Source organism: Telmatherina bonti (assembly GCF_933228915.1).
Source record: "Telmatherina bonti genome assembly, chromosome: 11".
In the NCBI taxonomy this organism is placed as follows: Eukaryota; Metazoa; Chordata; class Actinopteri; order Atheriniformes; family Telmatherinidae; genus Telmatherina; species Telmatherina bonti.
In genome coordinates, this window is record NC_136629.1 from 22,758,088 (window position 1) to 22,785,657 (window position 27,570).

At 39.0% G+C, this 27,570-nt stretch overlaps 1 protein-coding gene across 7 annotated transcripts in view; it reads right to left on the reverse strand.

The window, feature by feature from the left end:
• The window catches only part of LOC306762628 (neurexin-1a-like), a gene marked incomplete at both ends in the record, with an annotated part of 260,578 nt that overhangs the window by 40,653 nt on the left and 192,355 nt on the right, over positions 1-27,570 (reverse strand). For all 7 annotated transcript variants that reach the window (XM_079249178.1, XM_079249179.1, XM_079249177.1 and 4 more), the window contains one exon: positions 1,556-1,727. In XM_079249178.1, coding sequence (XP_079105304.1) covers positions 1,556-1,727 — 172 coding nt within the window. The remainder of the gene's footprint in view (positions 1-1,555; positions 1,728-27,570) is intronic.

A 27,570-nucleotide genomic window follows, 5' to 3' on the forward strand; every position in this document is an offset into this window, starting at 1 on the left:
TACCATGTTAATATAGCTTTTCTGTATCTTTTTATGTATGTTACCATCTTCTCTTTTGGAGGTGTGTTAGACTGCAAATGCAGTTGTATGTTTCTTACTCCATATTAATCTGGTTTATGCACAACCCATCTGCTTGTTGTTTGAAGACTGAGATGGTAGCATAAAGGCATTTAGCCTTGCTACACATGCTGCCCTCTTAACATCATGTCAAAAGCCATCAGTTTCCCTTTTCCACCTCAGGCGAGCAGTGAGGATTGAGCTCCAGCCATACAACATTCTTACATTTGGATGAATGCACTGGTCATCGCTTAAAGGTCATGCAAATAAGAAAGACAGGTTGCCCACTCATTTTTATACATTCTTTTCAATTGAAAAAAAAAAAATGAATGCTCCAAGTTTTGCACGTTTCACTGTGCAAAAAGGCTGCACTTATTCTTTTGGTGATGATCAGGTTTGCATTTCCAACAGTCATTTTTCCATGCCTTTAATCCCCTTAAGCTTTTGTCAAAGCCTGTCAGCAGTTAAAAGAAAGTTAACAAGTTCAACAACACAAGCAGTAGCATTTAAATTCAAAATACTAACGTTTTAACATTTTGACGCTCTACAGAAACATACCAGTGTTGCTGAGTTCTTGTCCTTTCCTTGTTGAGTACCACACACTTCCCCTTTCAAAACGTTAAATTGTCTGCCAAACTTCCAAATTGAATCTATTGTAAAGCATCATAAAACACCAGATCTACTATCCCATACCAGTATAATAAAGCTAACATATATTATTCATTTTAAATTACTTAACACCCTTCACACTGAGCTAATATGGCTACATTCATCATCTACTGTCATGAAACTGTGTTTAGGAAAAATACAACTATTAGTAACACTGATGACTAAGAAAACTGACACAGCTTGGCTTTTGTATGTGAGTAATTGTATTGCTGTCAAAGTGATGAATATGAAATTGCATTTTTTTATGTTAAAACTAGATGCTGTAGTACAGCTGACCATCTGGTATTTAAATCTGTGTAAGTGCCAGACTTCATTTGACATTGTTATTTCAGGCTAGTCTATCCCATTACCTTCATTCAATCAATTGACTATATTGGCAGGTAAATAAATATTGAAATGGGACAGAATTACCTGCCACAAACAAAGCAGTAATTTGTCAGTGAACGGTCTATTGATTTGGAGCACTTGGAGCATGCACTGCAGGTGGATACCTATAGATTTGAGACTACAATGCAGATATGTAGAAAGGGTGGTTGGTTGATGCTTGTAAGAAAATGTGAAAGCCAAAGTGCTATTCATATACATCAGTGGTGTTTAAAAGTATCCCATTAAGTGGTAGCAAACATCAGATATTCAATGGAAAAAAACTCAAAAATACTGGTATTACTCTTAACAGTTGCTGAAAAACAGAAACAAAAAAAACAATTACAGCACATGCCAAGTTAACGTAAAAACATCAGAACAGATAAGGCTTTGATGGCTGCCTGGATAGTATCTCAGTAATGTTATTGTCTTTAGGCAGTAAAAGTAAGTAAATCAGGTGACTTACCTGTGGGGTAGCGCTCAATGATTGGCAGGTCGTCCACCTGCAGAGTGGCATTACCCCCACTCCTTGTAAACTTCACTATATGGTACTTTCCGTCATTTACAAACTTTGATGTCTCCTCAATGTTAATGTCATCTGTTCCAACATTAAATACAACGGCAATGTTTCCCTTTTCCTACAAAAGAGAGAAGAGCACAGGAAAAAAAAAGATTAAATAAGTGAGCTAAATGATGTGGGAGTGCTGTGTGAAAACTATGAACATGTACTGATGGTGCTGTGTGCTTTATCTCTGCAGAGTCAGAAGTTTTGCAAAAAACGAAATCATCTCATCTCAATCGCTTGCAAGGATTTCTGAGAAGATTTTACATTTAAAACATTCAGAAACTTAACAGTCAACAACTACATTTAAGATCAGCGGTGACCCCATGTGTCAACTTCTATCTCCACCCAATATTCAACATGGTTCATGCTTTGAAAGGGTTAAATCTAAATGTCCTTACAGATCTGAATATAATTTTGAAAAAAAAAAAGAAAAAAATCCTGTTTGTTCAACAGGAATATATTCAGTGTGTTGATGTTTCTTTATGAAGAGGTTAAACATTTTCAAGTACCAAGTAATACAAGTTCAGGAGTTAATATTAGAATTTTTACGATTAAAACCACCTGAATGAGTGGTAATCTCCACCAACTCATTTGATTTTATAGATCAAACAGCACTGGCAGATTATTAAACTCAAACAGCACCATTGGACATTGAATGTGTGATGTTTTTCTAAGTGTCTCTCCTTCAGACTGCAAGACCTACTGGCTTCAGCATTTGACAGATTACTGTACGGATTATTGCCTTGGCAACCATATTAACACAACATATATGTTGAGTTTGACTGTACCATTACTCCTGAATGTTATGAGGTACTTTTGACAATTGAAATATGCTAAGCCTACTGTTTCATTCTGTCATTTATCATGTACATAAAATGGCTTTAGCTGAGTATATCTGTACATGCAGTGGACTTTTGTATGACTCTGCCATCTGGCACTCTGAAGTAGTATAAACAATAAAAAAAAAATCCCTTTAGTGCTGAATTAACAAGATATGACTCCAACCGTAGAGTTTGTAGGCAGTGAAAACCATCATTATAATAATCACTGCATAAACACATGAGCATGGAGAAATATTTTAAAAGTCTCAGATGAAGTTTGAAACCCAGCTTAGCTGCAGTCTCCTCCGCAAGATGAGTATCAGTTTTAATAAGCTCCTTTTTTACAGTACATGATCGAAGTCCCTGAATCATCCTGCTTAATCCAGGAGGGATGAGTGTGTATGCTAGCACTACCTCCCGCTCTCTCTGCTTATGAACTGCAGTGAAAGGAGCATCTGGTTGGAAGCTCAAACCACTACAGCAGCGCAGCGCTCTGCATGTCATTATCCAGTCAGCACAGATGACTGCACTACAGTGCTGCTCTGCATCTCCATCTTTCTCTCCCTCCAACTCTCCAATGTGCAAACTGACTTTTTTTTTTTTTTTTTTGTAGCCCCAACTCTTTAAACACATATAAACATGCACACAAAGACCCCCACCCTCCATAATTTGTGCAAGATGAGTCAAGCATGTCGGAAGAGCCAGAGGCCACTGTGCAATTAAAACCATTTGTAATGTGTCACACCACGTTACCAAAACTAGGACAATCTTACGCTTTATAATGTAATTTCAACAGATTATATAATCTGATGCATTAAAGCTACAGTACTAACACAATTTACCGACTGCTTGCAGGCCTGTGTACTAATCAACAAAAAATTGAAAAGCAGACAGATGTAGCTCTTGTCACAGTTTCTGATCTGTATGGGTAAAGGCATAATCTGTAGATGCGCATGTGGTAATAAAATCTTCTGTTAGCTGAAGCGTTTGTCATTGTGACAAATGTAGCCATCTCCAAACCATTCTGCGGGAGCCACAGAGAAACAAGCCTCTCAGTGTGACTGAACGCAAAAACTGCAAGCATCTGGTATGATCAGACCTCACACCAGGGCTGATTTTCACACAGTGTTTTTTTCTACATTTTAAGTATCTGGATGTGTTGTAAATAGATAAAAAAGAAGGCAGTTTCTAAAATTTCGGCAGGAAAACTTTCTTTCAAGGACTAGCACACACTGTGCACATTAATTCAGAACTTTTTATTACCATTGCTCTTAGAAAAAGAGACAGTAGAAAAAAAAAAAAAACTGAAAGAAAAAAGTTATAGTAGAGGGACCAACCCAATTAAAATCCTGCTTTTAATAGCCTCCTTCAATTGACTTTTAATGTTCCCTACGGTCTCGTTAATAAATTTACAGCGTTTAGTCACAAACTGCCAACTTGAATTTCCATTGCATAAAAAAAAGGCCTCGTTCGGAGGCTTGAAAGAGATGGAGATGGAGATGAAAGCAGGTACAAAGGACAAGAAAATGAAACCAGTAGATTTAAGGAGTCAGATGAAAGAGCAAACTCTTCACGCTCAGAAAACGCAATGTTTTTTACATGTTTAGAGCTCATTTCTCTCAAATATTTATGTGATTAACTTTGGCTGTTGCCGCCTCTGCCATCTTCGCCGTGCAAGCATCTGCTTTTTAAATACCAATATTTTTTAAATGATAATCTAATACACTCCAGCATCTTCTAAAATTCGATTGACTTGGACAAATCAAACCTTCTGTTAGACCAGCACTGAGAGGAGCCTAATCCTGGAGCTCTAATAGGGTGCAGGCTTATGTCAGGGAAAGATTGATAGCTGCTTACATAAACCCAGCCCATTACACCCTGTACAGTTTTAGGGCTGCTCACTTGGTAAGTGCTGCTCCCCGCAGAGCTGCCCCAGGAGCATTCTGTATGGTGCACATATACCACACCCGAGGAGCTCAGCCCTGCCTGACACGCTGCACGCTGCCTTGATTAATTGCTCATCAAGCTGCAATGGAGTTTAATTAACTGATGTAGTTGATCCACCATTCTCCACTAATCTGCTCTTTTTTATGTGTCTCATCCTTGCAGCTGGAGGGTGGAGTAGCTGCAGCAATGCTAGGGGTGTCAGAATCCTGTTAAAACTCTCCATCTGCACTCATTATAGGACCATAGAGAAGCTCGTTTTACTAGCCTCTGCAGACTGTCTTCTTTTTAGTTTCTGTAGTCATTAGACACGTCGAGTGGCATCATTTTCTTTCAAAACAATGTTTGAACAGATGTGTTAACCCATTCAAGTCATTCAACAAAATTACCTCAAAAGCGTAGATAAAGCTTGGTGAAACTATTGGTAACAGGATTTCTATGAATAATACATCAGCAAATAAATAAATCATGCTTTCGTATTAATGTTTTCCTTTAAAGACTATGGTATGTTGTTCACAATATGCCCGAGGCTTAAACAAACCAAGTGCAAAAAAAGAGCAATGCAGAGGCAGAATGATCCACTGATGTTGTAATGGTTTACTGAAGCAAGCTTATTTCCCCCCGCCCTCATAAATACAACACTGGAAAGAAAGGAAGTGCGAAATGTTGTCTGAAGTAGCGCTAGGCCTCCTTTCTGATTGCCGCAAAAATGAGCACCACGGTTTAGTCTGTCCTAATCTTCTACTTGTTTATAAGCCATTCATGTTGACAACCATTGTGCACCCGTCACTTTTCATATCTCAGTAGTCTGACGCCACGGGACAGCAACACATCCCCCTCCAGTGCACATGTCTGTGAGAGGTCTGCTGGCAGGTGGGAGAGCACCTCTGTCATCCTTTCAGTGTGTAATGTGTGCATGTGTGTGTGTGTGTGTGTGTGTGTGTGTGTTTGTGTACAGTATGTGTACATGCAGAAGAACATTGTACTCCCTCTGTAGAAGCTAAATGTCTTAATGCTGCGAGGGCAGGGACACTGTACTCTGCACCTTATCTTTTAATTACCTCTGACAGTCTTGTGCTTCTCATTTTTTAAAGCAAAGCTTGGTTAATGAAATTACAGAAGTAATGGAATAATTAGGAAAAAGAAAATGGATTTTTGTCTCACTAACAGCATGTGGCCCTCATACTGTACTGTATATTATGCTGTAATTCATTTTGTAATTCATTATACTTGTGATTAAGAGCAGACAAACAAATATAGACAAGCAAATATGAGTTTATGTAATCCCAGATATCATTGGTAATTGTGTTTGTGTTTCATTATAACAGTGAAAGTTGTGTAAAAGCATCACAGTGAAGCAGTATAAAATCAACCCTATAATTTCAGCAATTATAGTAAATCCCTCTCGCGTCCACATTTAGTTTTAGTTTACATTTTGGCCTATATGATTATTTGATATATTATATTATATCATTGGTGTAGTGGTTCCTCAAGAAGTGGGTTTACTCTCAATGTTTCACCCTTTTTTTTTCAAAACAGAAAAAAGTAGCCCAGACAAATGCTACTTCAGATAAAGTGACACGTAAGACTACTCTGTTTAAATCCATCAGTATATTTATCATTGTCACATCATTTCTGCTTTTTGGTTTCAGGGAGGAAAACCAATACTGGCACACATACTGGTGAGAGACAGGCTCATATATATATCACATATATCCATATAACTTTGTTATATCTATGTTCAGGCTAAAGTTCATGCAGCTGATGGCTAACTGCACCAGTGTGGCATCGGTGAGCTTAGCTTAGCTTAGCTGCATGTGTAGGGACATTTGTAATTGTAAAAGCAGCCTCACAGGGGGGGTTTAGAAGTGGGCATACTGAATGCTGGCTGAAAAAGAAGTGGGTACATGCCATGTACCCTCGTATACTCTGGAATACACCACTGTGTTATATCGTCTGGTAAAATGTTTCATGCAATGCAACCTGGAAGGGCATGCTACGTGAAGCAAACTATTGCAGGGTGTCTGAGTAGTGAGCAGGTCAGTGCTACACATGGTGCAGCTAATGTTCTCATCACCAGACCCACCAGGAGATCACACCATCTCCTTTATCTACAGAATACACATTTTATAAAATGCTGAAGGACAACACAGAAAACACAAGGGAAGTGCAAAAACTAACGTGTTTAGTTAGAAAAATATAACCAAACATACAGATTAAGCTAATTTTTCAGGAGCCCCCCCCCCCCCCCCCCCCCCCCCCCCCCAAGTGCCGTTTAAAACCCTACTGGAAAACAAAGCTTTTCTCCTTGGCTTTTAGTTATATTTTGACATGTTGTCTTGGCCTTCTGAAACCTTTTTATTGTTAAATCTTATTTTATCCATTTATTTTATATTATTTAACTATTTTCTCATGAGTAAATTTCATCTTTGTTTTATTGTTGTCTGTTGTTTTATTGTTCACGCTGTGCAGCGCTTTAGTCAACTGAGGTTGTTTTCAAATGTGATATAGAAATAAATTTGCCTTGACCATCTGGTTTGTGTTGAGGCATTATTCTTTGTTTATATCGATGTGACTCTGCTCCTAACAAAGCTAAAACTATCTTCCGATGATTTCTAAAGGTCAGAAATGTGAGATGTAGGGGCAACAAATGGCAAGCTACAACCAATTAAATACCACCCACTCATCTAAAAACTACAGAGGCCGAGAAAAAGCCAAAGAGCAACTGTTTGCTTGGTTTACTTTTCAGCTTCTTAAGCAAACACGATGGAAAAAAGAATCTCTACGAAACTACTCAACTCACTGTTCCCCTTTCACTATCGCATGATGAGAATTCCTGCCAACTTAGTGTTCCCTTTTAATTCAGATGATCATCAGAGGCGTAAGTCTACATATTTTTTTTTTAAAAATATAAATCAGCTGTAACGTAAAGCAGCTCTTCAAGGTCGTTTTCTCAAGTACCATCCTGATGCACACAACGTGTCGTAACAGAAATACAGAAGCTAAAATGTCTGCTTTGTTCAATATCAGTCCAAAGGCTGCAGTGAGTAAACATCATGGAAGGTGGCTTGAAATTGTTTCCAAGACTCTATATAAAAACAACACATTTTAAAAAATATGTAAAACATGCAGTGGAATAATGCAAAAAATACATTTTCCCTCTTTAGATGTGGAGTCTATCAGTCTGAACTCAGTTGGAGGTGACAGGAGTGTCAGTAATGGGAGCTGGCCAGTGGCGCTTCTGAAAAGGCACAGCTCATCTTTTTTTCTTTTTTTTTTTTTTTTTTTTTGCAATGACATTTGCCGTCTGTCCATGCTCGTTCTCTCGCTCCATCCAGCCTGTGACACATTCCATCAAGTGAGGTCAACAGATATCTGAAATTTCGTTCTCCCTCACTCAAAGAAATCAATTCAGGTTTCAGGTGATTCTCCTGTCTGTCCACTTCTGACAGCTGGCTCGCAGTCGGGGTGAGTCGACCTTCATCTCCATCCTCTCCGTCTGGACTTCCTGCATACCCCTGAGTGTGGTCAGAGTCCAGCTCACTTCATCTGTGCGATTCACATTGCACGCCTCCCTAGCTAAGTAAGATCACATATAATTAAACGCACTTTCAAAAGGAACGGAAACAGAACAATCACCTGAGGATAGAAAAATAAAGGGGGGCAAGCAGAATTTGCAGCATATGCCTGAAAGATGGGAACATATGCTTTGAGTGACCCTTAATCTACAGTGCAATACTTCCACACACTGAACATGATTAAAATAATAGAGTATGACAAACGTTTTGTTGTGTCCTTTCTGGTTATTTCTTTTCAAACGGAACAATAATAAATGAATAATTCTGCAAGTCGAACAGAATTTATTCTACATATAATACAGATTTGGAATCACAATTGTGACATGTCTAATTATATAACTATGTAACTCAGTGGCTAGCTGGTTTGGGACAGAATTACAGACTGTACATGAGCTATTCTGATCTTAAGAATCAGTTTTAAGTAGATGAATATGGAATAATAGAGTGCCTTGGAGTGTAACCAATAACTTCCCTATCAAGGAGTTGCTGTTCATTCTGCCTCTAAAGACTATAAAGAGCCTAAAACCTCCATCAGTTTAGTGAAAATGCATCCACTGGCTCAGTTGAGATAGAGTATTGAAGTGGAACTGACATAAGCACTACGACTTAAGGTTTCCCCACACTGCAATATCTTAGTGGACTACACTGTGGGGCAAATCAGCTTGCTTTGAAGTAAATGGTTGAAAAAACAATTGCTGAGTTTTAAATTCAGTACTCATCTGTGGCTGTTTTGCATGTTATAGGAAATTCTATCTATACTGCGGTCACTATGCATACAGGTCTAAACAAAACAAAACAAATAAGGTACTTTTTTTTTTTTTAAAAAGCCTTTCTTTCTTTTAGCTTATTTATTTTAATAATAAGCACAAAAAAGGGGAAAATTACTAGATTACTAGATCTGTAGTGAGTGGTTATACGTAATTGATGATTATAGGCTGTACACAATCACAACCTTTGATAATGGTTATAAATAAATGGATACATTTCCAGGATAAGAAGATACTGATTTAAACATTTAAATATCAATATATGAACTCGCCATTCAAAGTGAAATCCATGCACCTCCTGCATCAATTCTCCTTACACACAGCATTCATCAGGAAGGAAGCTGCAGAATTCATAAAACTGCAAGCTTATTGTATTGCAGTGACTGCGATGCAAACATATCCAGTACATTCTGCCTTTAATCTACATTTCTCTATATTTTTTGAGGGTAAACCCCTAATAACTATTGAATTTGGAAACTGACAAAATTACAATTTTAACAATGAATGAAGAATGTTAAGTTGGAGCTACTGGCTGCATATGATTTGGATATTGTTTGGATTTCTGGGGTTAATGGAGAAAATGTGATAAACTGCAGCCCTAGTTGTGTTTCTACAGACAAATGAAGAAAAACTGTCTTGCACTGCCAACTAGCATGCATAAGACAGAGACAATGTAATTATAACCTCATGGTTATCTTCTCTTTGTTTTGTGTTAGCTTGCATTGCGTTTTGTGTCTATAATTGTTCAGATAAAGCTTTGCTAAAACACTTTTTGTGAAGAAAAGCTTAGCACAACATTTGGGGCTTTTGTGTTTCTGGCCTTTTTCAACCCTGATTCCTAATATAAATGTGTCTAATTACTTATTGTTAAGCTTTGCCTTTCATTGGACAATTAGTTAACTTAGTTATATAAAGCTGTGCTGGTTTGATATTGTGACGGGATGTAGAACTTAAGTTTATTACATGATAATAAGTCATTGTATGGCAATCTTTGTAGAAAAACTATCTTTTCCATTCTAAAATTTACAAATTTACATTTATTCTGTTTCATATATACTCAGTGAAATATAGTTTTCTCAATAATATTTCAGTAAACCAAAAATAATAAACTGACAAAATGACTGTGTCCTGTGACCAAAGAAAATCCCACATCCTAAGTACTGCAGGCACTACTAAGTAAGACTGTAATCGTGTTGAGTTTAAAGCAGTGGATGTTTTCCAAGAATACTTAATGAAACCATCAGCCGTAACATCGGAGCTATCTTACATTTGGCAGCCGGAGCTAGCAACTCCTGCCTGTTACATCGTCAGCACATATTAATCCTGGAGCTTCACCACCTCTAGAAAAGTGCATCAGAAATAGAATTGGTATCGGCTTAGACCGAGTTGTGAATGCATCAATAAAAATAAGTTCCCAAATTACATGTGATGTGCTGTAGCGTGTTGTTATTTTTATCACATGATTTTATATTGACCACCTCCATATGGATAAAAGAATGATTGTTAGAAACGTTCTTGCTTGGAGAAGTTGTAGCTACAGCAGTGGGAGGGAAATAAAGCTGTGGTTTTAATTTTTGGTTCACTTGATATTTGGACTATGTTTTAGGGGGAAAATGAAAACCAATTGCTCAGCCAGTATGCAATTTGTAGTATAACACTAAACTCAGATTTTGACTGAGAGAATGACACTCTGCTGTAAGTTGTTTCTACATGGAAAAAAAAAAGAAAAGAAAAGCAACAACTGCCCAGAGCTGTAGCAGACAGTTGTTTTGCCTGGCCAGTTATCAGCAGGACGGAGAAAAACACACAACCAAACACACACACACACACAAAAAAAAAATTGAACAAGGAGTTTATGTCGCCATCAGCTGTTATTTAACTGTGTTAGTGTTTCAGGGTGAATTTTTACTTGAAGAAAACCCTGAAGTACATGTTTCTAATACTTCCACAGAACGGAGAAAGTGCAGAGCTTTAAAATTGCCACCATCAATCACCAGGTTTTAAAGGATGCAACAAGCAATTTCATGGATGACTTTTTTTTTTCAACTTCTTTGACATCATTTCCTCATCGGCTCCACATATTATTGTGTCTTCTTTTTTTCTCCAAGCTTTCATCTGCTTCAATCCAACAGCAGTGCTGCAAATAAAAAAAAAAAACAGCTTCTCTGCCCTCTTTTATTATTTTTTTTCAGAAATGTTAACATATCTCACCAATTTAGCTATTCCCACACTGAAGCGAGTTCACCTCTGAAGAGAATAGATTCAAACATCTGGAACAAGAAGTGTTATGTTATGACAAGCACAAGGCTTTACTTAAACCTCAGAGGAATGAACCTTGGCCTAGATATTTCAGATAATGAAGGAATGCTTCCTTTCACAAAATTGTAATATATTTCTGCACAGTGTTGTGTTGTAGTGACTCACCGGCCTTGTTTTCGTTTTCAGCAATAGTTGGCACATGGGGTGGGGGGGGGGGGGGGGGGGGGGGGGGGGGCAGAGTGAACGACTGCTGTGTTTGTGATATGGGATCAGGCCTCTGTGTTTGCCTGCAGGCTGTAAAGCTTGAGTATTCCTCACACCAAGTAGGTGAGCTACGGTCTCGTCATGATCATTTAAATCAGGAAGGTACAATGTCTTTCTGAGACTAAGAAACCACAACATGGGAATGAAAAGTACGAGGATAATATTTGAGCACACAAATCCATGCATTTGACTTCCATTCATGCTATTTGGCCACAGTTGAAGTGATCTAACAGAAGTGACCAGATACACACATACACACGCAAAAAGGAAAAAAAAAAAAAAAAAAAAAAAGAGAAATTGTCATTGTAGGGGGGAGGGTCAGCTGTGGAAATATTTGATTTCTATTGCAAATAGGATATTTACTGAAAAGGTGTTTTTCTTGTGCTTTTGCTTGTTTTTTTTTTTGTTTTTTTTTTTCAGACAGTTTTTAAATTCCTTTCTCCCCCTAGCTATATCTCTTCAACACACAAAGGAGTTCGATGCTTGCATGGAGCACGTTCAAGAGATATGGGATCATTGTCTTCATCCCCAGGCCCAGTAGCTATTTTTGAAAGAAACAGACCCACTAGCTGTGTGCAGATAGGTGCATCCATACGCTGCAAGAAATTGCTGGGCAGCAACAACCTTAGTAGAACTAGAGGCATTACAGGGTATATTGGTGGTTTGTTTTCTTTCACTACGCTGTTTGCTGCCTTTCTGTGCTTACATCAGTTGAATGGTCACTAGGGACAGAAGCTGTTTTCTTAAAGCTCACAAAAGGTATAATTCCAAAAGTTAATGACCTGCTGGAGCTGTCCAGTCAATCACAGCCTAAGAAAGCACTTCGGTTGCTTTTATAACCTTAAATAGATGGTAATTTATCAGCTTTAGTGGATCTTAATCATTACATGTCAAGAACAAAACAAAGGTTTTCCAGTAAATACAAGTTCATCAGTAAACATGAAACAAGTTGTATTTCACAGGTTAATATGAATAACAGCTAAATCTATATAAGTCAGTTACACATACAGCTTTCTTTTTTTTAAATAAGATTAGTGAACATCCATAAAGACCTGCCAACTTCCTCTGCGCACGTTGCACGGCTTAAAAATCCATCTCCTCCCTCTGTCCTGTGGCAAACTGACTGACATCATGGTGTCAACGCAAATGCCCGTTAGGGCCACAGAGCAAGGTGACAAGCCTTGCAAGGAGATATCATTATAAGCTTAGCTGAGTCAGTTCTGAATCTGAAATACATTTTCAGAAAATGGCAACCCCAGTGTTTTTTTTTTTTTTTTTTCATTTTTTTCTGTTCATCTCTCCCAATCAACACACCCCCACTGCAATCAGCACTGATTTAAGCAGATCTCAATCATCCTAATTCACCATGAGGTGTTTCAACTGTACATTAATCTCATATAAAGACTCAACGATGCAAAAAAAAAAAAAGAAGACTAAACCCACTCAATTTCTGCATAGAAAACAATTATTCTCTCTTGTCATGCACTATGAGAACAATAAGGAGCACCTGCTCAGAGATAAATGGTGTAATGTGAAATCTGCCAATGAACACACTGACAGTGGTGCTGACAGCCTCTCTGCAAGGTGATGACAAGTAGAGACCAAGTGACACATATTTGGATGTTTGTCATTTCTGAGGAGCTGACTGTGCAATTTCATCTTAGTTCAGTGTCTTGATGATTTGATCTACTTGCCTTCCTGTCATCTAGTTAAATGCCACCGCAGAGCATAACTAAAAGAGGAGAGTGTTGAATTGAAAAGGTTTAAAATGACCCACATGTTACTGTGAGATTATCTGCAGCTTTTATCAATTGTTTTCTTTAAAATTGCAATAGCCTCCAGTTGCAACATTTTGTTGCTAAATGAGTAATGTGCTCTATTGAGGTTTGGTCGTTCACTGCTTCATTCATCTTCATGCTGTATATATTGGTCCTTATTCATTCATTTATTGTCTTTAAGAGACGAGGGTTTTCTTGCTCTGCTTTATGTATTAATTGAATGGCTAACCAGATGAAGTATTGATGCATCATAAATGTTGCTACTGTGAAAAAGTCCTTTTTATTTGCTAAAATGGGTGGATATGGATGAAAGCAAGCCTGTATGTTGATTCAACAAGAGACTGACAATAGAAAGTGTAATTCTCACAGCGCAAAGCTATTTTGAGATTCTTCAGCACCTTCTTATGAGATGATGTCACCTCTTTTTTTTTTTTTTCTCCTTTCTTTTTATCCCAGTTTAATTGATTTTTGAGAATGACCTGATTTTCCAGCTGCTAACTGGCCCAGTAGGAAGGCACAATCCAACAGTATAACACTAGTCAGGGATGTTTTCACACGTTTTTATTTAATATTTTTCATTGTGAGTGAAAATTGTTGCTTTCCAATCGCAACTCTACATACCCTCTAGTGCTACTACAATTGGTTGGCCTGTTTTCTGGACCATGGCAGATTGTTTTTCAGCCTTTCAGTTATGGCACATAAAGGAGCACATACTGCTTGTGCTGAAATTAGACCAGGGCAGTCAGGTGTTACTACAGTGCACAATAAAACTTGTCAGACACAAAGAGCCAGACTTTTGTTTAGGTTTCTCAACAAGTTACAGGGAATAAGTAAATCATTTGCTGAAACATTTTTTTTTAAAATTATTCTTAATCCCCAATTAATTCATTTCATGTCTCTGTGGGTTTTTTAACACCTTAAACCTTAAAGTACTACCCAGACATATACATATATATGTGTCTAGCCTTGCTGATTCAAGCTAAATCTACCTCTCATATCTTTGGAATTACTCAAGGATGCAAACATCTTGATAAAAATGCTATTTCCAAGTACTTATATAAATTATGTTGTTAAATTTAGACTTTTTTCTTTGATGAGTTCTAAAAGGGGGGCTTGATCCACACATTTCTCATCTTAATTTTTATTGTGAATATGCAAACTGAAGGTACTTCTCTAGTAAAACATTGTCTGTAGGGCCAAGGCAATGTGATGAAGACTTGTGTCAGGCCAAGTGAGCTGGAACTGATGGTGCACATAATTAATAGTCTGAAATAGACTGAGAATTAGTGCTGGGCTGGGATGTTAATTGACTATGATACTTGGGCTGGTGCCTTTCAGCCTGAGGCTTACTCCTTTCCCTGTGCTTTGCTGTATCACTTTACTTCGATTCTCACTGTGTCCTATTTCTTCGTCTCCTCGCTCTGCTTTATCCTGATTTTGCCTCCTACTCGAGTCCCCCCCTCTCCTTTCAATCTCATTTTCCATGTTCCTTATGCTTGCCTTGTAAGTCTCCTTTACCTTCAAGGTATCTGGAACTTCAAAAACAGAGAGGGATAGACATTTGGGAGCAGCCACACAGGCAAACTTTTCAAGTCTTGGTTGCTTCTTGCACGATAGTTTAATAATGTGTGAGTTGTAACCATGCTACTATCATGCTATTATACGTTAATAGACCCAATGACAAAGACCTGAATGCTTATAATGAACCTTTACAGCGGCGTTGTATTTATATCACCTGTTTAGCCTCCTCTTCCATAATTCATCTGCTCAAATGAATGACCTGTGCAATTTGGAGTAAGAGCATTAGGATGGTGGTGCATTTTGATAAATATGCAAGAAAACAAGGTCATAAATAAGCAGGGTCTAGCATTTTCTTCTGCCTCAATATTTCCTCCACTCCCTAACACTTTTCCAGCTGTATATTACCATGACAGATAAAGTAGCTCTTTTGCAGAACCACTTGCCATTAAACAAAGGTCAAATTGAAACAGCTACGTCAAAGACAACCTGAAGCCCTAAAATACAGGATCCAAAATGTCCCATACTGCATATCAGTATATATTTTACTAAATATTTCCTCTTCCAGTAAATTTCCAGTTATTTTACATTTAAAAACCTGTTTTGTAACTCAAGCTCTCGCCCTACTATTACAGTGTGTGTAGAGAAATAAACACACTGTAACTAAAGGTTTATATTTGTGTGCAAAGGAATTTCACATAAAGCAGCTTTTCTCTAATGCGGTCTTCTTCCTTTATTTGTATAATATACACATTCTATTCACTGATAACAGAGCAATTCGAGCCGCCATCACCACCACACCCAGAGAGAAAATGCAGCCGGACTGAAGCAGTTCAGTTTTGATAATAGAAAATCAGACACTGCCACAGCTTTGCGACCGTCATTAATCTCCAGCCCCTGTGCTAGACTCACAGGGAGTGACTGCTAAAAGAGGGGAGGAGACGTAGAAAATAGAGCAGGAGGGGGAGATTGGAGTGAATGAGAGGAGTGAATTAGTGAGTAAAAGAGGAAGGCACATCAAAGTGATGTTTGGAAGATGAAAAACGTGATTTCAGAGAAGGTGGGAAAGGATGGAGCAGGTGGACTTGGATGGGAACTAAAGAGAGAGAGAATTCAAGGCAAATAGATCAAAATGGTCTAAAGGAAACTGTCAAGACTGAAGGTAAAAGGTTGACCTCATCACTTCATCGCAGATTACATCCACACGTCTGGTTGTTCGTGCACCGATACCAATCACAGTCATTCCAGTACCTCCCCTCATCACACCTTATCACTCTGTTGTGCATCCACATGCTACATGTGTTAGTTCCCGAGACATCACACTGTTATGGGGGTATCAGTGCACTTGAGCATTCCCTCACATATCACTAAATAGACTTTTATGCGTGAGCAGCTGGGGCCAAAGTATCCACTGACCAGAGCAAGTAAAGACTGCCATTGATTTGTAGTGTTGAAGGACAAGCTGAGGTTGTATGCTCGATGTTGTGGGGCTGAGGCTGTGCAGGCTGTCAGGGTTTAAAGGCTGCTAGAGTTCTGAGACAGCTCTACGTACACAGGCATTTATCATCAGCAAGGTAACTGGCTTCTATGGAAGCAACTCAGGCGAAAAATGAACAGCTGCCATGGCTGCACTCACAAAGACCCCACCATTCTTTCTGTCTTTCACAGACCTCCATTTCCAGCGGTGGGAAACAAAATAGACATACTGTCATTCAAATGCAGAACTTCTCATAAAGGACCAAGTTTGCTGACTGGATGGGGTATATTTGAACAAAGCAATTGTAAGCTTCATGTTATAAAGAGGAAGGAAACCACAACACCTAAAAAAAAAAAACCCCAACAGAAATGGGGGTTGTTGTCTTTCAAACTGGACTACTCACATTCAACATTTTTTTTTTTTTTTTAAAAAGTCCTTTTAATGAATAAAGTTTAAAAAAAAAAAAAATCTGACTGACTGTTGCAAAATGAGCCACATGATCTCATACAACAATTCCATGCCAATACAGTCTTTGACAGCAGGTTTAGTTGCAATGATATGCTCAACAGATAGTTTGTATTAATCAACAGATTATTCTGCAAACAGTCTTTGGAGTAAATTCTGCAGACATTTTTATTTTAGCATTTAAAAGCACAAATGTACTGCCACAGAAACATCTCCACAACATTTTACACTTAAAGACAGAATGGCAGACTATGGCCATAACAAAATATGAAATAAATAAAATCCCAAAAACTAAAAACCAATATCCTCTATCTTTTTTGAAAAAGCATTAAGTATCTGTCGTGTAGTAGTTGTGTAGAATTGTAAGTATTATGCACGTTAAAAGTTGCTTCATGTTGAGAACCCTTGTTGTACTTCTTGAGTTTTTCTTCTTACATTGTGTGTTATACTGTCAACAGTTTACAACATTCACACCAAAGAAGGTTATTTAATGACAAAAAAAAGCTTTTGAATGCTCTAAAATGCCATGATGTAAGACAGGGTTTTTATTTTTTTTTATTTTCATGTAATTTATTTCCAGCATCTATTGACACATTCCTCTTGCCTTGATGGAAAAAGTCAGTGGATAAAGGACAGACAGTTGGAAAAATTTGTAAGGCGTTCAGATTAGACCTTTTAAGCACACTTACTGTAGACTATGCTGTTATGAGAGCTTTCATCATAGTAGCTGAAATAGTGGCTTTCCTAGAAGGTGGGAAGAAGTGCTTCAGTAATAAAAACCATGTAAAAACTAATGTCTTCAAGTATATCATATTGCTGGTTTACGTTTAAATATATACACCTCTTCTAGTAGACACACAAACTGAGTTTATGTGTAAACATGGAAAGGCAGATCGTATGGAGACCGTATGGAAATCAAAAGTTTTAATATACATTTATAATTTTAGTGTTTGACAAAATGGTAAATGGACTTGTACTTTTATCGCGCTTTTCCAGTCATGTCGACCAATTAAAGCGCTTTACACTACATCCCACATTCACACACACACACACACACACACACACACACACACACACACACAATCATACCACACACTCATATGCACTTGTACCCCGATAGGCACATCGGTGGGCAACTTGGGGTTCAGTGTCTTGCCCAAGGAGACTTTGGCACATAGTCAGCATGCCGGAATTGATATCCCAACTTTCCAGTTGAAAGACAACTCTTCCTCCTGAGCTGGAATTTTCTGGCATATTGTCATTCATGTGGTTTTCTTTTAGCAGTCTGGGATTCCATGCCACTCCATCTGGATTTGGATATTACACTAATTGCCAGACAACCAGACTCTGGTAGCGGAAAGGGGCAGCAACATTAAAAAGATAAAAATAGGTGGTATTAAGAAAAGGGTCTATAACCTAACAGAAACAAGATCAACCCTTGAAGTCCGAAGCAGTTTACACCACAAAAACACCACAAGACCTTCCAAAAAAAAAAGAAAAAAAGATCCACAACAAGGACTCAGAAGGTTCATCAGAAGCCAGTTTATGTAGCGAAGTTTCAGCTGGACATAAGATGATTGGGCCAATTGCAGGTGAGATATCCCAAATCCAGCTGGTCAAAGACAGGTTGGACATAGCACAGCCGGGTGTTTGCTGTAGAGCCAACCAATCACAGATGGGTGATGGCACAGCTGGGTGTGTGTAGAGTCAGTCCTGTTTTTTTCCAAACAAAACAAGAGGCTGAAGCCTGGGGCTGTGACACTTATATAACACTGTTATCTTTTAGTTTTATTTGAAGTTTCTCTTTCGAAGTTTCTGGTTCCCGTTCTTGGTACAGTCACATGAATTTCACCCTCCTAATTCTCTGTTATATCACTCCAGTTTGGTCACGTTCTTTCTGTCTATACCAAGCTCATGGTTCCATATCTCTGTCTTATTGAAACTCAAACAGAATGTGGGCCCATTTCACTGTGCAGCATGAAGTGTTGGGGGGAGGAGGGCTGGGGCTCCAGATTAAAAAGCCTTCCCCCGAGTGCGCTCACCAGGCTGTTCAGCCCTGCTCGCCAGGGAGATTCACTACATACATTCTCTTTTATGGCCCTTTCCTTATTCATCATAACACAGCTTCAACTTTATTAACTTCTCCAGCCAAGCATACATCTTTCCCACTGCCATCAGTCTTTTTCTCTCTTTTTCTATCCATACAACACCTCGCTCCACCAAGTTCCCCATGACGTTCATAAGCACACGTAAACAAGTGTATACTGCTGTTTGTTCACATGAATACAGATTTATCACTGGGGGGAAGGCTAAATAAATGGACAAATATCTTTCAGTCCCAGCAGGTCTTTATCTTCCTGTTGGGCAAATGTTGCACTGGAGCTGTGCTTTGCCTTGAGACTGATTCAAACCCACCTGGCCAGTGCACATATATGCTGAAGATGCATAATAAATGGAGGGATCATTCTAAAGGCTCATTCATGTTGCCCTTTACATGCAGAAATAGTTTCAAACATCAGTGTCTTCATTTTTTCTTGTTATTTTTTCTCATTTAGAAAAAAAGTTTTAGATAATAGCAAACATGTGAAATGGTGAAGCTCACGATTATGTGCTCTTAAATTCTCAGAAAGTGACATAAGAGGCAGGACAGTAGACAACTGTTGCCTGTGCTGGCACAAAATTATATCATGGCTTCTTTTTGCTGGTCGGCAACAGCTGCAATGTGCTACGGTACCCCTGCCTTTTTGAGGATACTACTCTGTTTGCTACATCTGGCCATGCATTCATAGGCTCTCCCACAAAGGGCCAAATTACATCCATAAAGGACAGAGTAGATGGACGAAAGGCTCGGTATCTGTCTTGAATGTAGAGGATAAATTGGAAGTGACCTTTATATTGTGCTAAGTGGAAAACTCTCAGGAATACTGTAAATGTTAAGGATTCCTAGAAACACTGGACTCAAACGTTGTGTAACATGTCTCTAAAAATGGCCAATGAGTAAAGTTTCATATGCATATATGCAATGTAAATTGTATTGTGTTCAAAGGTGCTGGGATTTAGAATTTTTCATGGATAACGTTTTAGGTGTAGTTATTTCCAGTCACACCAAAGTAAGAATTTGTTGTTTTGTGGAATTACATTGCATGAGAGCGTCCAACTGCACGCAGTTACACAAGTGGTCATCAGGCCTACTTTAATGCTGCCCCCACTTCCTCAGACTGTGTAAGCACTATCCCAGATGCTGCAGGAATGGTAAAATTCACTGGTCACAGTTTGTTCCTGCTATTAAAAAAAGGGGGGGAGAGTATACCCCTGAAACCAGCCCTTTGATGACTTCAGTATAGCTCACTGACCATGGTTATACCATGCAACAAAAAAAGCAGAAAAAGTGGAAGCAAAGGATCCAACCACAGTCCCACGAGGATGGTAGCTATACATGGGCCAACTCAGCGTGAAAAGCTTTGATGAAGGAGCTTCATCCATATAGTGTCATGAATGAACAGAATGAAAAGCGACGAGAATGGGACAAAACTCTCTGATGTTGCTCCTCTGAAAGTTTTAAAGTGAAGAAAACAGATACTCTTCTTGCTGAGGTATAAAGCTTACTGTGCCCTATATATATGATGAAGAGTTGCCCAGGCAACACTTGTTGCCATTAGCAATGGGACTTATTCTTCTCCAGGAAATGAAAAACTTTGCTATAAAACAAAAGCTAAATCTTTAATATATGGCAATTATCATATTTTGGTTTAACCTGGCATAGTTAACCCCCTAGCTATTCAATTCAGATGTGGATAATGTGGGACTGGACTATAAGTGATTGCATGTGAAACGCATGCCTAAACATACTGATATTATATTCAAAACCTGTTCATTATTCTGTAGTAAAATGACATTGCTAATAAAGCAAAAATTTCAAATGAAGACTTCAATAGTTTTGGGCCAACAACAAAGAGAGCTTTGTCAACCCTTTGTTTTAGCCTGACACACAGTACAAGCAGAAGCATCCGCCCCTGCAGATCTCAGAACTCTGGAAGAAGGGAGTCGATGTACCAGCTTGGACTGATAAGAAGGGGTTAGCTCATTCAAACGCTTAAAATCTAAAGCAGCTAAAATTGGTGTAGTATGATCATTTTACTAGGTATAAGAGTTGAGCAGCTGCATTTAAAACAAGATGTAGGAAAGAGACATTTATGAAATGGAATAACATCAAAAATCACTTCTAGCAGATTTTTCTTTTTCTTTTTTTATGTAAGGTTCAACAGGTTTAGACTCAAATCTTTTAGTTTTTGAGTGGATTTGCCAAGACACTGGAATAAAAATGAACAGTTCGTTCAGAATGAACTGTAGGGAGATAGCCGAGATCAGATTAAAGTATAATTGGAACACCGGGTTTCATGACAACTCAACACAAAACACAAAGTGCTAACAGTAATCACATTTGCATATTGAAATAATACAATTAATTTGATTACAATTTTAACTTCATCTTTCTTTAGTAATTTCTTATTGGTTAGAATTTAACACAGGGCGGGGCTTTGCACAGATTTTAAGAAGTCACAATCCTCAACCAGTGAAGTCATCATAGCAAATGTAACAGTTTGTCCCTGATGGAATGCCCCAGATCTCAGGTCTCTGTTAAATGACATTAAGCAGCACCTGAAGAGAAACAACATGTCAAGGATTACGCTCAGTTTCTCATTAAACATTCATGAGTTGCCCACAGTGGTCTTATCCACACACCGAACGCAACGCAAAGACACTCATCATCAAGGTGCCGTCCAGATCATGATGAGAAAGCCAAACTGTTGTCTTGAGATGTCAAATTCTTGCCATATGGTGCGGCTCCTGTCGACTACTTGCTGCTTAAGAGAGAGCCAATTTATTTCCCCAGAAGGATGGACCACTTGTGACATTTGGCAATGGAGCGTCAGACGTTTCATCCAGCTGTTCCGGAGCCACACAAACAAAAATATTGGGCTAGAGGTTGGTGTAGTAATCACAGAAGCTTTCATAGGCTAAATAGACTGACTTACAGCTGCTACATTTTAATGCGTAATGATCCATAGCGGTCCTTATATAACCACCTATCATTCACAGACTGTCTGTTCTGATGCCAGTGGATGTGCTCGCAGAAACAAAACAAGCCCAATCCAAACTGCTTTGGTCCAATATATAACTGTGTCAATTTGTTAAATGACTATTTCCACTGCTGTTCCTCTCTGAGACATATTGAATGTGGTTGAATGGTTTTAATAAATATTTACTGTGTAGCCAAGAATTGTTTCTCAACCCTAGTCAAAGCAATAGCTTGTTTTGCCAGAATCTATTAGGAAATGATCTGCTTATACAGTGAAAACATTGGCTTTCAAGGAGGCTGATTCAAATTGCAAAGGACATGTGGAAGATTATCAAATTGCTGCAATGTTATGAGAAAGAAACTTATCTCAGTGAGGATGAAGAATGATTAGATTTCATCTATTTATTGACCAATAGAAGCAACCCAGATGTGCTGTCAGAACTCTTTATGGTCAATTCATTGCCCACAAAGAAACAGATTGTTTCCTCTTTAAATATGAAAAACTGCAAAGATTCTATCAGTTGTCCTGTAACTTAGTTTTCCTGTTTAGGAGTGCATTCATTATGACATTGATATGATTTAACCTTCAGGACATGTTGCATTACTATGTAGCAATCTTTTAAACAACTCAAAATAGACCACTGAACGTCATCCGGTTTTTATTTCCTGTCTAAATGATGGCAAAGAAACAGCAGCAGTAAACAATAATGAATGCGTCTCTGCCCCTACTGCCATTTTGACCACATATAAATGCCCCACTGAGTGCATCCTCAAGCATGCAAAACAGTATGTGTTGGTGTGTGTGCTGCAGAATTGGTGCACTGCACTGATGAAAGGGGTCACAGGGCTAAAATGAGCATGGAATTTGGAAACATGACTGTATGAATAATAAAAAGGAATAGTTGTGCCAGGCCTCTTGCTTGCAAGTCTGATAAAATGCTTCTATTAGCAGAGCTATCCAGGTGTAACGTGCCCACGGAGGCTGGATATCCAAGCAAAGGCGAAAAGGCTGGAGCCTTGTTATGGCAAAAGCAAATCCAGGCTCACTCTACCAAACATTAATCCATGTGATGGCTCAATAGACTCTTTATACCACTGTGTGTGTGTGTGTGTGTGTGTGTGAGAGAGGACATGAATTTATGTGTGCACTTGCTTATGAGTAAAAGAGGAAGAGGCAAGCATGTGTGTGGCAGACTGATTTTCAGAGACATGCATCCCTTTTAGTGGGTGCTGGAGGCACATGCATGAGCTTGGATTTCCATACTTTGCTGTAGGGCACTTTCTGATGTGCTGTAATCACTTTATCATGGTAATGGAAATTGGATTTAATTCCCTTCTTTCAGCTGATGCACGTTGATTCACCCTCTCCTCAGCTTGGAGGTGAAAGCTGATGGTAAAGGATTTCTTGCTGACTGCCCCTCATCCAGCCCATGGACACCAATCTTATTTGTAGAAGCAGTAAAATTGCATAATTAAAAACAATTATTCACTACAGGTCGTTATCCTTCCTGCTAATTAAGCTGAGTTGACACAGCAACTAGTGTGTGGTGAGGTGGCAGTTACCAGGAAATATTACTTTGTAGTCATTACACTGACAATGTGGAGGGCATACAGGAGTCATTTACCCTATTTGTGCCTCACAGAAGAAGCTAAAATATTCATGAAAAGATGAAGGAATGACTTTCATTACTGAGATTATTTTTGAACTTTTACCAGCTGAAAAGTCACGTGACTCACCAACTGTTTCTTCGGCAAAAACAAAGGGAGCTCTGTGGGTTCGCATAAAACATTAAACTAGTCACGCATTGTGCAAGTGCATCATAAAGTGATGTTAATATATCAGCCTCAACTACAAACCGTGCGTTTGAGCCGATTTAAGAGTTGCATTTTCTGTGGAAGGCAATTATTCTTCAGTGCTCACCTTGTCTTAGCAAACTGGAGACATTTAACACAGGAAAAAAAAAAGCCCAACCATCACCTAACAGCTTTCTCTTTCACATTTTCCCTCCTTCACCCCTTCAACAAGAAGCTAAAAGTGCAATTTTGTAAATCCACCCTACAGATCAAAGTGCTACCATGTTCTAAATGCTGCCACCCACCCACCCACCAGCCTCTCCTGTGGAAGAGCCCTATCAGCAGTAAGTGTCTAAGCAGCGCCCAGACAGCCTGATTAATCCTCTAATAGTTCCAGAGAGAGATAAAGACAGATACTGTAGAAGCAGAGATGGAAAAGGCAAGAGAAACAAAATTGGGGCTCAGTTATTGCACAACACAGTAAGCTGCAGAGGCGGAAGTGAAAGGAAAGGAAGGGTGAAGGCTAATGAAAACGCCCGTGTTCTGTCTGTTTTTGTGACTCTGACACATTTTAGCCTTTGAAACTTTAAGTATCCTCTGTCAGGTTGCTGCTTTGCTGTATCATCATCTCCTGTTCCCCCTTTTCTTTTTTCCCCCTTCTTTCAGACAGACTCAGGCTCTTTGACAGGTTGGTAAAATCGACAGGATTCTGCAGTACAGGAAATATAGACCCTTATATGACATCATAGGGACATTACTGCCACTTATGATTTGGGAAGCACAAATGTAATATTGTCTTTCAGAATGAGGGAAAAAACAGGAAGCAATGTTTTTTTTTTTTTTTTATACACTTAAGTGAATCAAACTATATTATGTGTTTTACTTTTTCACAACAACTCAGCAATATGCAAACAAGTAACCGAGTAAATGCTTCTAAATCCTCTTAGAACTGAGAGACAACAGCGAGTCATTTTTGACAAGCAATTACATTTTTTGACAATGCAATGAATCTCGTTTAGTAAAAAGAACTTCCAAACTAATTTCACAACCATCAAAGAGGGTGTGTTTGCAACCGCTTCATGTCTTTTGTGCACACCTGAGGGGGAAGGGAAAATCACTTATGCAAGGCTTTGTGCAATAAATATGTAAATGTATACATGCATAAGCACCTTCACGAAATTGTGAAGTGAATGTGGGCAAATATGTGGCACTGCATATGATTATGAGTATGAACAAAATGCTTTGTAAACATGCTTGCATATTAAACAAATCATCGCCACTCTGGAAGCTGGAATTATTGTCATTATTTTGATTAAATCAGTACATAACAGCTTGCATTTCCCCTCTTTCTTTTGTTCGTACATTGCCAACTACAACACACTGGAGGTGTAAATAGAATCATACAAAGTGAAAAACCGAACAGGTCCATATAAAAGGCAGCTAATAGGTGGGTCTTTCTTGAATGGTGGCATTGTTGGGGCTGGACTCAACGTAATGCAGAATTTTTATACAAACCACCCACGCTTTGCAAGCCCAAGCTTGAGAGTCAAATGGTTGTATAACCAGATGTGGGGGATTTTTGAGCAATAAGTACAGCACAACAACAGCAATGGCAGACTACATGTTTTGTTTGTGTCTCTTGGTTGTAAGTGTCACACATGTTGGCAGGTAATGCACCCTGTCCAAAGCTTGTAGCCAGGATGCAGAAGGAAGGTCTGCTTATTTGTCCTACAGCATCATTGTGCTGCTATCTCAATGCTACTTTTCTTGTTTTTGTCTATTTTCACTACTAGCCTGTTTTTCCTTTTCTTTTTTCTTTCTTCTTCGGTTTGGTTTACCTATTGATACCAGTTTTTCTAGTATGTTGGATTCTTTTCTTGTCTGCTCGACTCTCCTTTCTTTCTTTCTTTCTTTCGTTTGATTGTCGTAATGACCAAACAATTACAGCAACTACTGTGAACCCCCAAGACCCAAAACAGCTGATACAGTGAAATCTTCTCACAGCGAATTTTGTGATTTGGAGCAACAGCTCGCTTTTTTCAACCAGTTATTGCGAACTCTCACAGTAAGTGGCATCACCTGGCTTTGAAAAACACTACAAAGGCAGCACATTTTCTAGAAGCATGGCATCAGTCAGAAAACATTCACAGCTTGACTGCAGCAATACAGTTGAGCTGGAGAAAAAAAACTGGCGAGAAAAGATGAAAGTGCCCACTAGACTTTTAATTGCCAAATCAAGCTTTGGGTCTGAGTTATTGCCTGTCCGATTCAAGGCAGGACTATAGAGTGCTGCACTGACAGGCCCCTCTGCCTGACAAACACAAGACCAGCTGTGAGTGACTGTCGGCTTTTCAGTTTGTCGATGACAGCGTCTGTCTTCATTCAGAGCTTTTAAATTGGCTTCGGAACCGATTGGAAATGGTTCTTTTATTATACACCTCCCATAACTCCCCCTCTCATCAAAGCCAGGCCATGTTTTATCTGGAAGATGACGTTTCCATTAGGGTCTGCCAACCTCTTACTGCTGCTCTGTGAGTTGTGGTGCTGGGGGATGAGCATTGTTAACCAACACAACTTCAATGGGATCTCACTGGCTGGGGCGAGCAAAAGCCTTGGTCGAGGTAAGGCAGTTCATCACATGACTGCTCACCCAGAACACACACAGGAGCAAGCGCACAGACACAAACAATATTTCTCCAGTTCTCTTTTACTCTCATTCTTATTCTTACACAGACAAACACAAACATTCACACATCTGACAGTCAGACAACAGAGACGCAGAAAAAAAAAAGAAAAAAAAAAAAAAAAGACAGAACTTGGCCAAAGGGGAGTGTGTCTGTCAACTTTCCCTCACCAGTTTCCGTCTTTCATCAAAGGTATGAGAGGCCCATACGGTTCAGCCGCCAATCTGGCAACACTTCCAGTCCCCAAACAGGGAACTGGGGTTCTTTCAAAGCCTGATGACTCCCTCATCTCTGCGTTACTGTCTTCATTAACTAAATCTCTTATCGCGGCTCACGTTTGCAGCCGCGCTTTCACGAAGCTGAATAATTTCAGAGCGCAGAGAGGAGGGACGATTTTTGCTCTCTACCTCATTTTAAGGCGGCATGTCGACTAGTTCCAGTGACACTGTTGGTGCTAATGAGGACATGGCTGTGCCCGGTGTGTGTGGGTCGGTAGAGACATACGCTGTGGTCCCACTCTGGGAGTTTTAATTAGATCTACATTATCAGACTGTCTGTCCACCCAGGCCCACTGTTCAGATGCTTCATAAATCACAATTCTAAGTGGTTACTACACACAAATTCCTTCTGTACTGTATGTAAAAACTGACCCCCTGTAAAAATGAAATGCCACTTCTTGCGCTGCGTTTCTCCGTTCCATCTCTTGAGGTGGCAGTAGGGGAGCAGCCTTTCCTCCATCATGATCTCATCAGGTCCACCTCCTTGACCTTTGTGCTTTGTTGTAAATGTCAGCTTTCTTTATGAGCTCTGTGATGAGTTTATTGAACAATTCAGTCACTCACTCACACACACAAGGCCACGCAAAACACACACATATTAACACTACACATACATGAGCAAACTACCAAGGGATCCGTCCTTCACAGGCAACTATAACTCTGTTTTTCTAGGTGTGTACTGAAAATTTATGATCTTCGGAGCGGGCCTCATCGCAGCTGACCGCCGCAGCATACTAGCACAGATAAATCCAGATTTCATGGAGGACTCAAATGTAATATTTCAGAGGGTGAGCAATTTGGTCGCATTCCTTGCACCACTGAAAATGCTCTGAGTGAGTGTGAAGTACTGTAATTACCAGCAATCAAATAACTGACAGCAGATGTACACAGAGTGAAATGTGTAGTGTAAAAATGAAAAAAACTCTTTTCTAGTAACAACGTTCCAATATATTTGCACATGCACATTTTTAGACCTAAATTTCTGGATATTTTGACAATTTTCAAAAACCGCATAGGAAATTAGACTTTCTTTTTTCAGGCCAACTGGTAACTACAGGTCCTAAAAACAACCAAAAGGCTGCAGCTTATTTTAACATTTAATCCATATTAAAATGCAAACAAATGAAACAAAAAGATTAGAGAAATATATGTTAAAAGCAGAAATAAACTCATGATACAAGTTTGGTAAGTGGTGACACTATTATTCCC